General features: G+C 41.1%; 1 protein-coding gene across 2 annotated transcripts in view; it reads right to left on the bottom strand.

The window, feature by feature from the left end:
* Nucleotides 1-13,638, bottom strand: part of PRKACB (protein kinase cAMP-activated catalytic subunit beta) — a 73,951-nt gene extending 60,313 nt beyond the window's left edge. Inside the window, exons 1-2 of one of the 2 annotated variants that reach the window (XM_059854119.1) lie at nucleotides 13,497-13,638; nucleotides 11,169-11,412 (exon numbers count right to left, since the gene is read on the bottom strand). In XM_059854119.1, the coding sequence (XP_059710102.1) occupies nucleotide 11,169 (1 nt within the window). In that variant the 5' untranslated portion in view covers nucleotides 11,170-11,412; nucleotides 13,497-13,638. Of the gene's footprint in view, nucleotides 1-4,339; nucleotides 4,642-11,168; nucleotides 11,413-13,496 lie in introns of those variants that run through there. The other variant, XM_059854117.1, reaches the window with a different exon arrangement.

Genomic DNA, 13,638 nt, shown 5'->3' with positions numbered 1-13,638 from the left:
TTTCCACCTCTACCTCACCAATTTTAATTTAACCAAGATCAGCAGTGATAAATAAAGCCTTGCCTCATCTAGTCATAACAAGAAGTACACGTGTGGCCTCATTTGGTCTTCAGCAAGAAAATACAACACAATGACCCAGCAGTGAATACACATGAAAAATTTGAAAAAAAATACCCTCAGTTTTTAAGAAATGTCCCCAGAGGAGGTTAATATCTACTGGAAAAAGAAAAAGTAGAAGGCTGCATCTTCCTGTCAAGCACACTTCAAAGGAGCACTACTTAAGCTTTCTACAAATTATAAGAGTTCAAAAGCAAAGAATTGAGTATAATGGGAACTCTATCATACTGAAGATACTGTAGGGAACACTTCGAGGAAAAGTGGGAGTGAATGAACACAAAACTCACATGCAGAATACACATCACACATGCTGTACTTGGCTATTTAAAGACCACAAAAATCAAAGTTAGCAAAATCATGCTGGATTAATAGAACCAGAGATCTGTCTACCAGGTAAGAAGACACATGTACAGAATTATGCTTTGAAAATCATGTATAGTTTCCTTTTAAAATACATTTTAAGATCAATTGGTGACCACATAGTGCCACAGAAAAAGCAGCAGAGACTATGTGAATCCCAGCAAATAAAACGCAGAAGCCAAGCCCACGTCATCAAGATATATTGAAAGAAGAGAAGGTTTACAAATCTTCCAGTCCCTAAGAGCGCACTGAATTCACCTGGTCTCTCAGGCAGTTTGGTGGTTACAAAGAAACAGACAACACCACACCGAAGTACTCTTGAATCTGGGGGGGGAGGGGAATGGGGGGAAACAAAATAACTCAACAAAAACCACAAACAAAACTACATGTGGGATTAATATTAATTTATAGCCAAACCTCTTGCTAGCATGTATGACATTCCATTGCATATCTAATAGGGCAATAATTCAGAGCCATACATCATAATTACTTTAAGAATCAGTATTATTGTGTCATCTGAAATAAAACACACACAAAACTTTCTACAAAGTATATAGTTTTGCAGAGCTGACATTCATTCTAGTTTAGAAAGCAGTTCTAGTAAAGTTAAAACTGTCCTGTTTTGTGTAAAATTAATAACGATTTTGAAAGTAACAGATTCACTTGCTGAACTAAAAAGTTACGTGACCTTTTTTAAACCTCAGATGTGTTGTAGCTATGTTTCATGCTACTTCCACAAATAATTCCAAGATAATGAATAATAATAAAGCTAATATTTTCTCACATTAATTGCAACAAGTTAAGGAGGACTTCCTGTGGCCTTTTTTAAAAAATCAAATTTACTACATGTTGATATTTTTAACTTCTAGGTTGCAAAACTTCTAGGTTCTCAACTACTGTAAACGGAGCAGCTGAAAAAACCCAACAAATAACAAAGACAATAATTAAATTAATATTAGGATGAGGAATCAGAGTAAATTTTATGACAACTGATAATTGTGTCTCTCCAGATTTCAAATGAAAGATACTTATATTACTATTCTAAAAGGCCCTCAGAATTTGTAGGTTGCTGTGGAAAACATTTAAAACAAAGTTTAAAATGGAGCCAGAACCCTGATGCCTCTCATTACCAAAGGACAACTCAGTTCTCCAAGTCAAAACCCAATGCATATTAGAGAATGTGGAACAGCAGGCCACAGAAAAAAAAACCCCTAACAGATTACATTGAAGCTTTCCTCCCATCTTCTGTATACACAATGTATCTTACCCGCCCTGCTACACAAGCCCAATTCACTCTTGTGGTGACCAAGCTTAAGAAACCACCACAACCCAGATTTCATTCACCTGCAACTTCAGCCCAGAAATACTCCAAAACATTTCCTCTCATCTGCTGCTGGTGTTCACATACTCATGGTTTTATTCCACTTCACTGCCTAAGTAAGTAACAAGTACTAAAGACATTTGACTATAAATGGAAAGCTACAATAAATGAGAAGGATGTAAGGGCCATAGCTGGGTGAACAGCATTTACTGTACTGGCCATAGACACTGCAAGAGGTCTCAAATTACATTTCATGAACTAGTAAGTATAGTTATCAGGGGAAGCTGCGTTACCCTTCATTGTTCTTCCAGGGACCTTAGCATGCCCTTGATCCACACAATTCCATAAGCTCTATGCATGAATCAAGGCATAACACCACCTTTAGAATTCTAAGCTGGATATTCTTCTGTTAGCCCTTCAAACAGCTTCATTTTCAGTGTCCTGTAATCTGGAATACATGCTGCTGAGGACACTTAACATGCAAAACTAAAAAACTGGTTCAACAATGTGAATAAATAATTCAGAAATATTAAAGCACCATCTAATTTTATATTTCTTTAGTTTTTGGTTGCCATGTACTATATGAATAGATGACAATCAACATTCACTGATAGTGAATGAAATGTTGTTTCTAATAATGAATCAGTTGTATAATATTCATATCTTATCAATTTTCCATGGTAAGTGAATCTAGGTATGTCCCAGCAGTATGTCAATGATGACCATTTTTTTCTCCTAGTTACAGGAGATATATCATTACAGAATTTTGCTGCTAAATATACTGAGTATTAAAATCTCAGCTTGATGGCTCTAGCAGCATTTCATTTTTAAACACTAAGAAAAAGAGAGAGAGGTTCTGAAGGAAAGTCCTGCAACCTAAAAGTTACTGTATTTTGTAATATGAGAATTCATTAAAATGAAAGTAAACACTTCGTGTTGTAGTGTTATTTAACTGCATAAACTAATAGCAGTACAGTTACCATAAAGTACCAAATGCAGTGTTTTGTCATCTGAAGTACTTCAAACAATCCACCCTCTCCATATGTATCTTTATAGTTAGGCTAAAATACTTCCCATCGAAATTAATGCACTCAATTAAAAAATAAAACCACTAAACAATAACGGTCAAATACTCATAACAGATTTGGATTGTGAAGTCTAAAATAATAGTGAGCTAAGACACAAGAACTGAAAGGTGAAACCAATAATTAGAACTGGGTAGGTCAGCCAGAGCCCCTTCTCCCACAGCTGGAAGCACCCACTGCAGATCCCTGGGAAGCCGGAGGAATGCTGTGTGGGCAGGACCCAGCCTATGCAAATCGGGTTACCTAGTTCTACCCCAGACTTCGATAGTAAATACACAAAAAGAATACACACTAAAAAACCCCAAAGAACAACAACAACAACAAAAAACCCCCAAAATAACAACAACAACAACCAAAAAAACCCCACCACAACAACAACAAAAAAACCCCAAACCCAAAACCAAACCAACAACCCCCTCAACTTCCACGTTTAAAGTTATTTCCATTTCAATGCCCTAGGATTTTCCAGTAACAAAGGGTATTGTTGTCACAACACTGAGCTTGCACAACTGCCTGCTCACTACATCTTGTCTTTACTCTTATCCACCACAAACATACCCAAAGTTTTTTACTAGAAAAGAAGTAAGTCAGTCAACATGCAAAAAAATAAAATCTAGGGTTTTCTTTCCAAAAACTGAATCGGCTTTATATTGTTCAAAGTTATGCTGAAATACTCAGAGGGAAAAAAAAACAACAACAAAACAACAAAAACAAAGCAAACAAACGAACAGAAACACCAGCAAAAAGCTCTCTGCCATGACGAGTTCAGATCAATGCTTTTGTCTTCCATTTTACTCAGGGCTCAGGAGAGCAACGCTGTACCGAGGGCTCTCCCAGCGCGCTCCCGAGCGATGTAAACACGCCGCGGGGCTGGGGCTGGGGCTGCGCCGCGGGGCGCGGTCACGGCCGCGGGGTCACCGGGGCTGCACGATCCGGGCGAGCACGGGAGTTTCTGACCTACATTCCCTGCAGCGGGATAAAAACCCTCCCGCCGCAGACGGAGCGCGGCGGGCGGGCGGCCTCCCCCGCCGGCAGGGTGTGTTCGGGGGTGGGGAAAGCGAGCGGGCCGGGGCGAGGATGAAGGCTGGCGGAGGCGCCGACACCTGCCCGCCGACACCGCGGCCCCGCCGCCGGCTCCTCCTCCACCGGGGACGGACACCTGCTGCGGGACAGCCGCACGCGCGGCCCGGCGGCGGCCTCGGCCCGGCGGCCGCGGGCGGGTTTGTCCCGCTGGTTTCCCGAGAGCGCCCTGAGCCCCGCGGCGGGGCCGGGGTCGGGCGAACGCCCCGCGACGCCGCGCAGGCCGCGGCCGGGCCTGTAGGGGCGGAGGGCTCGGCCCGAGGCCGCGGGGCCTGCAGCGGCGGCGACGCGGGGCGGGCGCGCCAGGCCCGGCCCCGAGCCCTCCTCCGGGAGCGGAGCCGGGCGGAGGCGGCGGCGGCGCGTCCCCCTCACTCACCGCTCTCGATCTCGTTGCCCTTCTTGGCGGTGGCGGCGTTCCCCATGGCCGGGCCGGGGCGGGGGGCGGGAGGGATGCCGGGCGGGGGCCGGGCCGGGCTCGGCTGGCGGGGCGGCGCGGCCCGCGGGCGCGGCGGCGGCAGCGGCGGCGGAGCTGCCCTGGCCCCGCTCTGGGTCTCTGTGTCTCCGGCCGCCGCGGAGGAGGAGGCGAGCGCTCTGCCCCCTCCCCCGCCCCGCACTCGGCGGAAATGACGGCCGGGGCGGCGCCTCCTCCCGCTGCGCCGCCCGCGGGGGCGCAGCCGACCACGGCCGGGCCGCTGCCGCCGCCTCGGGCGGGGGCTGGTCCGGGGCAGGGACTGGGGGAGCCCCGGGTGGCGCCCCCCGCCCAGCAGCGGCTCGGGGAAGCGGGGGCGGCGGGTGCCCGCGGCCGTCGCCCGCGGGGTCTCGGCACTCTCCGCACCCCCGGCCCGGCGGGCGGCGGCCCCGGAGCGCCCCCGCTGCCGCAGGGCAGGCCCGGCCCGGCCCGCCCGCGGGGCAGCGGCCGAAGCGGGGGCGAGGCCGCTCTGCCCAAGGTGACCCCGGGAGGCCGCGCGGGCCGCGGCCCTGCGGCTGCGCCCGCCCCGCGCCCCTGAGCATCCCCGAGGACACCCGCCCGGGCCTGCACCCCGGCGGCCGACGGGAGGAAACTCGCACTTGCCGCCTGTTCAGTGACTGTTTTTACACGGCTCACCAGACTATAGGGAAAAAAAAAAAAAACCAAACCCGTAGAAAGTAAGCGGGCTGCCAGGAAAGAGGTTTTTTTTTTTTCCTCCCCCCCCTTTTGCTGCCACCCATCATAAATAGCTACAGCTACACATTTTCAAGCGGTATTGTGACTTTCAAGTTGATGATAGCTCTCTTTATATATTTATCATGTGAAACACTTTGAGTGTTTTAGCTCTGGAAGGAAATGCTTATCAGAAAAAGGCTTTATTTTATGTGCTTTAAAGTGGAGAGAGTGGAGAGCAGAAGTGCTAATCTTATGGATCACAAACTGCATATATTCTGCCAGGACAATGTATGTGATACCCTGCCTCTTTCTGGCAGCATTCTTTCCCCAAGGCTGCAGGAATTGTTCTGGCTACCGTCCTTCTCTGGGGTTATCAAAATCCTCTCCCAGCACCGTGGGCTGCCTACTTGTGAAGTGCACGCTGTCACAGCCTGATACTGAATTTCCTTACTACAAGACAGGATTTTATACACATACACTAATGCAAGCTAAAGTAGATACTTCTAGGAAATTTCCAGTTTCCTAGGCCTGGGCAGTGGAGTATAGAGTATGGGAGCACTGGGCAGATCTAGCCGGTGTGTGGTCTGCCTTGACAGTTGTACAAGCTGCCTGGGTTATATGGCTGCAAAGCCATAAGTAAGTGTAAGTGTTTTGGGAATTATCTTGATGTTTTGTAGGTTGAGGTTTGATCAATGAACTATTTGGTTCAAGGGACTTTCTCCTGATTTTCTTCACCTTTTGCCTTGCATTATCCTTACGTGTGTTATACTGTTTACTTCAGGGGCCTACCTGTGTTTCTATGATTAAAGAAGCTGTCTCTGAGGAAGCCAGGTCTCTATTGCTTTGAAGATAGAAACAAGACTCAAACATCATGAGGAAGTAACCTGCAAACCATTGAGGGCAGTGAAGCAGCTACTATTGAAAAGGGCTGTCTCATTTTGCCAAACATTCTTTATGCACTTAAAAAGAGGTTCAGCAAGTTATCAGGAATTCCCTTTGCTGAGGAATGGCATGCAGATTGCAATGGCTGGATCTGCACCAGGAGGAGAACTTAAGCACGGGAAAAGGAAAGGGTACTTTTGCCATCTGTTGTCTTGTTCATTCATACAATGACAAACAATAGAACTCTGAGGTGCTGTAGTATTTAAATAAATATCTGAAAATGGTATCTCTGGTAAAGATCTTATCCCAGTTTTAAATGTTTTCCCTGCTCCAGCCATCATAATTTTCATTTTGGCCAGATTGAGTCTGAGTCAGCTGATTTTCATCCAGGTGCTGACAGGCATTTCGATATCCTTGAGAAGACAGCAGTGGCATCACTAACAAATGAGGTTTGCTGCAGCATCTTTAGCATATTCCTGGCCTTACAGCTCATCCCTTCGCTAGCAAATTATGCTGCAAAGGCTGCATATGTGGGAATCCACCAAGGTCCAATAGACATTACTGCCCTTTGGGTCTTGGTGGACAAGGATCAGCCGGTCATTGTATGTACTCCAGCAAAATCCTACACATACATGTCCAGACCATATATATATGTGTGTGTGTGTGAGTGTGTGTGTGTGTGTGCACGCGCACCAAAGCCATGACACTGGTTCTCACATAACCACACGCTCTTAATGCACATGCAGCATTAAGATTTACATGAATGTTTTTACCCAAATACTGATGGATTTGCATAAATGGTTTTGCCCAAATACTCTCTTTATCAGACACCTAACAAATATAATTCAGCAGTGATGTGAAATATTAAATTAACCATATCCATGGTTCTAGCATTACACATGTAGGCAAAGATAACAGAAATAAAGAGTTAGGAATGGACACTTGTATTCACATTCACACTACTCACATATCTTATGCTGTATTAACAAGTTAGTAGCCATTGATTAATTGCAAAACATACCGATGATTATAGATATTATGTGTGTACAATCACTTAGCATTCAGACTGTCAACTCGTATTCCAGTCTTAATCTTTAGTTTCCTTTATTTTCTTATATAAAATCATTTTATGCTGAAATGCCTCATATCACTGCTTATTTACAAGTAGTTTGCCTTCTTTCTGTCAACACAATTGGTTAAAAAATAAAGTAATGCAAGTATGAAAAATGTTCCGTTTGTGTATGTTAATATATTTCACTAAAGGCCCAATCCGAAAATTCAAATTTGATTTGTTTTGCTGATCTATACGAGATTTTAAAAGATATACTCTAAGAAAGTAAACTCAGCAGTTTTAGCAGTATGGACTTGATGATGTTGTTTCAATGACTTCTAGCAGGTTTTCATCCATTTTTTAACATATTTCTTGGGAACTATCAGTTAGGAGTATCCTAGCAAGACCAATCCTTCACTCTGATAAAGCCTAAAGCTCTGTATCAGATGTATAGTTCCCTCATGAAACTCACATATTTTACCCTACATAGACTTAGAACTAAAAATGAGAGGGTCATTTCAGGACAAAAAAAAAGAAATTTTTTCTAGATTAAAGACTCTCCGGTGTTTTTAGTAGAAATCACTTGTTCATATGGGAATTACTTCTGGAGCCACACATCCTTTCACTCCATAATCATTCTGATTTCTAGGTGAAATAGTGGCATTTCTGTAGCAACTACAGCAGTTGTTTTCAATACACATTTGAAACAAGTCACTAAATTTAAATCACTACGCATCTTCATTTTCTTCTCTCGAATTTGAGGTGTGCCTGCAGTGCAAGGGGTTGGCATACACAGATTGATGGTTCAGCCCATCCATACTGATCATCCTTGGCCTGAAGGTGCAGGATCTGCTTGAGTTATGACTATGTACCTGCTTTAGCTGGGGTTCTCTTTCTGTGGCCAGCCTGCCTTACCATTGCAGCAGTGCCTGTAAACGTTGGGCTTTGAATACCAAATTAGACCGCTCTTCCCAAAATCCCACATTCCTGCATCTTTGAATACCTCTGGCAGCCTCCTCTCTCCTAAACAGAATGATACATTTGGCATTTAACTCCTTGTTTTCCTCTTGGGTTGTTCCAGGCTACTGGCACATTTCCCGCTCTCAGCTAACCCCTGTTCTGCCATTGTGGGATGCCTTTCTAGCAGGTTGCTAACGTGCCAAGAAGCTTATGTATTTCTTTGTGAATATGGAAGATATTTTCCAAATTTTACAGCTTCTGACCCAGAAACAGGAATATTCATCACTGCAGCATAATTTCAGACCTGCCAAGAATATATCAATTATGTCATGTAGATGTGCTAAGGGAAAGGATGAAAGCAGGAGTACAGCAATTTCCCCTGCTCCCTGTACTAGCTATACAGACAGCAAAACTACATCCTTCTGCAGGGAAGGCTTAATCCACTGATGCCAAATTCATTCCAGTTGAGGACCCACCCACTCAGAGAGAAGTGAAAGGACTTACATCATATTTCTACAATATCCGAGATTGCCAGGCCCTGAATCCACTATGAAACTAAAGCAACTTGGCCGAGAACTTGCTCTGCAAGTTTCAGATGTCCTGAAAAATGTTCTTTGATGCTTTCCAACTGTGAATCCAAAAGGAATCTGGAGCCTCAGGAAAGTGTTTTTCACACCATGGATATTACAATTTTGAGGGACATTTTATTTTGGAAGGAGTCTTAACTAAGGGCAACTTTGGCTTCCTTCAGTGTGACTAGGTAGACTTAAAGCAAAAAGCTCCAAAGGAAGTTTACACCAGTAGCTAATACTTCACCACGGCCATCCTTTCTTTCTTGGCATTAGATGTTTCCCAAATAGTTCCCAAGATAGCCACTGGTCAAAAAAACTCCATGTAAACACAGAAGAAAAGAGGTTATATATTCCCTTTTTAACTACAGTTCACCATAAGCCTCTCAAGAGCCATAAAGCTGCAAGGTGGTTTTTTTTTTTAATGTTTTAGATCTAATTTAGCAAAACACGTTCTGTGCTTTTGCTTTCACTATTACCCCCTACAAGAGAGCATTTGATCCAATTTTCTGTGGATAGTGGCTACATATTAATTCACCACAGGAGGTGACAGGTGCTGTGTTGAGGTCAATGTCCTGCAGAAAATACATGTTTTTTTCAGAGATAAGCTACAGACTGCCTTAATGGGCAAGTCCAGCTGCTCAGTTCTTGGCCTTTATCTCCTATGATCATTTGGCAGTGGGTGTAGTCTCTTGCTATCTGCCAAGCAGCACTTTTTTCAGTTGCTTATAATTGTTCTGCAGATTATTCCATATAAGTTGATTTTGTACATATTGAGTAGAGGAAAGAGAACAAAAAAAAAAACCACATTTTTTCTTGTATTTTTAGTAGTTTAGCAACATATTTGTACTGCTGCACATGAACTATAGCAGAAATGAAAAGTAAGTCAGAGTTGATGGTATACTTGTCTGATATTTGATTCTAGTTTACTCCCACAGATTTGAATAGAAATACTACTTGTGTAGTCAAAGTTATTAAAAAATGCATAACTGTTTAAAAAACTATATAGTAAGCCACTTTCGGGATAGCTTCCTTAATTACTTAAGTTTACCATAATTGAGAGGTGATCAATATTATACTGTTTGTTCTTACTGTATATTAAGACTCTGAATCACCTTCTACAGAATTATGAAGATAAAAAACAAAAACAGTGGTGTTTTAAATTTATCTTTTAGGTCTTTTCTACAGAGATCTCTAAGTTAATTACAACTGTTAATTTAAAGTAGACTAACCTATATTAAATGCCTCAGTATCCATTTTTCCTCAGAATTAAAAATGACCTTAATTCAGTTTAGCCTAACTCACTTGGAAGCAAAATATACTAGGTTACCTGAAGGTCATTTAAATTCTAGCTGGGAAAGTTCAAAGAGTTTAGCAAGCTTTCCTACATACTCTGCACCCAATAAGTGAGGAATGATGAGGAACTAGTAGTGTCACATCTAAATCTAGGCTTCACTGTATTCTGCTCAATTGTATGTCCTGTAAACTGTGTCCCTCTGTCACATATTACTGTATTGGTTAGAGAAGTCTAGCTAGAAAAGTTCTTAACACATAATCAGCTTTTCTTCTGTAATATCTTTAGTAGTGCCATGTAAAAATAGGAAAGAAGGCCAAGATGATTTTCCTGTTTATTTTTTTTTTAATTTCTAGAAGCACATTTTTAAATAGAAAAAAAATCACTTTCATAAACCTGTATTTTTACCCCTTTATATTTCTACAACTTGCTGTTTTTTTCTCAGAGTTACAGCACAGTTCCTAGAAATACTAGGAGCTGTGCATATATGCCTAATCAAGGCAACATGTCCCATTTGCTCTTATGTTTATTGTTTCTTCTGCACACATAATCTTTTGCTGCAAGTGTTTTTATTCTACAGAAAACAATCATCCGAGGCAGCAACATGCAATTTCTTCATGGTTCAGACCCCTGGCACCTGAAGACAAATACAAGGTTTTGCTTAATGTTCAGAGTCTTTCGTCTGCTTTATTTGTGTTATTATTCCTTGCTCAGAAATTCCAGCTCTGGGTTTTTCTGCCTCTGATATCTTTGTTTTATGGTATTTGCAGCTCTTGGTAGTATCTAAGGTTCCAAAGTACAGTCCAGTCCAACACTTGAATATTCAAGTACTAGTTTATTGGCAGATTCTAAATTGCCTCATCTGGAGTCTGCTTCTCCCAGGAGTCTATTTCTGTATTATTTGCTCTACTTTCTGTTGAAAACCAGTGGCTTTTTAAAGTTGAAAGGGTTTTACTTTTTTTTTGAATCTAAAAATCTTCAATAGATCTTACCCTATGGCAAGGTAATGCCACACTTTATTGTACACTTCTAGCACCCAATCTTATTTAGTAAATATAATCTTATAATCTTGTCATCCCAATATTATAAAGTAAAATATACTTTTAAACCTTCAGCACCAAAGCATATAGCTTTAATATGCTTCATTTTTATTTAGAATGCAATACTCATTTTTTGTACCAGCTTCATGAATATCCTCCTTTTCTTGGATTGCTGAGAAGTGTTAAATATGCCAAATGCATCAGCACTTGCTATTTTCAGAAGGAAAACCTCCTTTTGATAGACTTGCTTTTAAATAACACTTACTGTTTCCAGATGTACACTGAAGTGTTCTTGCCTTCTTTTCCAGTAGTTTCTGCTATTTCCAGAGTTTGAGCCTTTAAATGCTTTAATTTCTTCTCACTGTCTTTTTTTTTTTTTAATTTTTTTTTAATATTGCTAGTGCCATGAATGAGTGGTCATCCCAGGCTCAGAGGGTTTCAGCAGATGTTCTTCAGTCAGGTGCCTGCAAAGCCTTTTCCTTACGCTTACAAGCCAGGAAGCTAAATTGCTAAAAGAATATTTAGACCAGTAGCCTTTCATTAGGAGAAATAATAAATAAAAACAATAATAATATCATATTCATAGGGGTGAATCTATTGAAAAACAAAATCAATGCAAGAAAAAAAAGAATAAAATTTAGCCACTTTGCAGATGAAAAAAAAATCAGCCAAAACTGGATTAAAAGTTTATTTACTATTTTTGGATTTCTTTTTGTTTGTCTTTGACTCACAAAGCTAAAAGGAGAAATATCTACAGTGCATGCCAAGAACTTATTAATACTCATTAGCACAAAGAAGAAGTGGTTATTTCAAGGGGTTGTAATGCAAATGTCAATATAAAAGTTTTTTTCCCTCAACTCCAGAGCCTGAGTAGCCATTGTCAGACTATCCTTTGATATCAGTAGATGTTCTGTATATTTGATAGATGTATGATTCACCACAAAAGAGAAGCTGAGTGTTTTCAAGCATTGTTTTAATCTCATGAAAGACAGAACTTTGACTTCTAGTTGCATTTAGCCCAAGCCAGATTGTCTCTAAACTCAGTTTCACATCTGAGATATAGAGGTAAATTTCTAATAATACTTGAAATAAATGTAATGCTTCCAGTGAAGCTTTTATTTTTTAAATACATTTTAAAAGATGATAACAATGTGCAGCACAGTTTTTGCACATGAATGTGACAGAAAAGGCTTTAAAACTGGTATTAAGTATTATGATTTTAACCATCATATTTACAAGAAAGAACTATCTTTTTGTGCAAAGAGCAGATGCATCCCCAAGTAATATATTAGACAATAAATGTCTACATATAAAAATTATCCTAAAGCATTTCTCATTTCCAGTGCTGTAATTCCTTTCAAATAATTTCAGGTAAAATGAATCAGTCAAGGTCTCTAACAGAGGATGTGTAGAAATCTGTCTTGGGGATAACATCTGCATTTATTTCTTATGCTCAGGTGCAACATTTTAACTCAGAGGTGATGGCATTATATATGTATATCACCTGAAGCAGCTAGATATCAAAGCTTGTCCTTTGATATTTCTCCTCAGAAATCTTCCCTTCTATCTACTTTATCACAGTAAAAGTTATTCTGTGATTTAATCACATATTTTTTGTCCCTCCTACTTTTAATTTTTTTATACTGCTAAAATAAATTATATTTCCATTCCTCCCAAAAAAATGTTCTTTTCTATCCTCCAAAGGCTTTATATGCTCGTATTCTCACTCTATGCTTTTCCTTCTTTCCTATCCCTTTTGGCCTCCATTTGTTTTGTTTGCCACTCTATTCCATTTACTTGGTCTTTCCCTTCACTGTACTGCAGATTTACTACCATTTTGGAAGAGTTCACAAAACCAATGGAATTCAGCAGCAGAGTTTGGTGGTGTTTGGCATCCCTTGCCTCCTCCAAATATTTGGTACGTTAGATCTTAATTTTCACTGATAGTGTTGAACAAAAATAAAGACATGTTTAAATCAGTCAGGGCCTTTCCTCATCATTACTGAGAAGGCAAACCAGATTTCTGATCCCCTGGGCACCCACAAGCAGGGGCAAAGGCCATAAAAGCCATTACTGATGAGAAACTATTTTTCTGAAGTCTCAAATGAAATCTGAATTTCTTCATACTGAAATGAAATTTTGCCATTGGTGACATCAGAATGTTACCTGCAATATTGGGCCTGAGTGTGTTTTCTAGTTTTGTGCCTGTTACTCTTCATAAGCTATCTCAAGGACATACTTCTCTTGCATCCTCTTTTTCACTTCTGCAATAACATTGCATCAGTTTATTGAAGAGACAAGAGTATAATTGGCCATATCCATTCCTCAAAGTTAGCATAGGATAGTATATTGAATAGGCACAAAAGGCATGTTAGAAATGGTCCTTGGGTAAATAACTGATTCCTAGAATTTCTTAGAAATGCAAAATCCAGGTTATAATTCCTGTCCTTCAGTTTAAAGTTAATTTTCCCTCTGGATGACAAGAGAGGAATATTTTTTTCAATTTACTGTCTGTTTGAAGGGGAACTAATTAGTTTGTATATGAATCCTTTAACATGCAAATATTAATAAAACAATCAATATCAATACTTACCAGTTATAGAGGGCTTTTTTATCCACAAATTTCAGGGTTATGCAGTTAGAAGTAAAAGGCTTCTGAGAGTTTCAGTGGTGTTGGAGAGCAGGATTTCCATGGCAGCTGGGATTTCAAGGAAGGAAGGAAGAGAAAGGCCGGG

Source organism: Haemorhous mexicanus, chromosome 9 (assembly GCF_027477595.1).
Source record: "Haemorhous mexicanus isolate bHaeMex1 chromosome 9, bHaeMex1.pri, whole genome shotgun sequence".
Classification (NCBI taxonomy): domain Eukaryota; kingdom Metazoa; phylum Chordata; class Aves; order Passeriformes; family Fringillidae; genus Haemorhous; species Haemorhous mexicanus.
The sequence above is the reverse complement of the archived record's forward strand: the minus strand, read 5'-3'. Positions and strand labels throughout refer to the sequence as shown.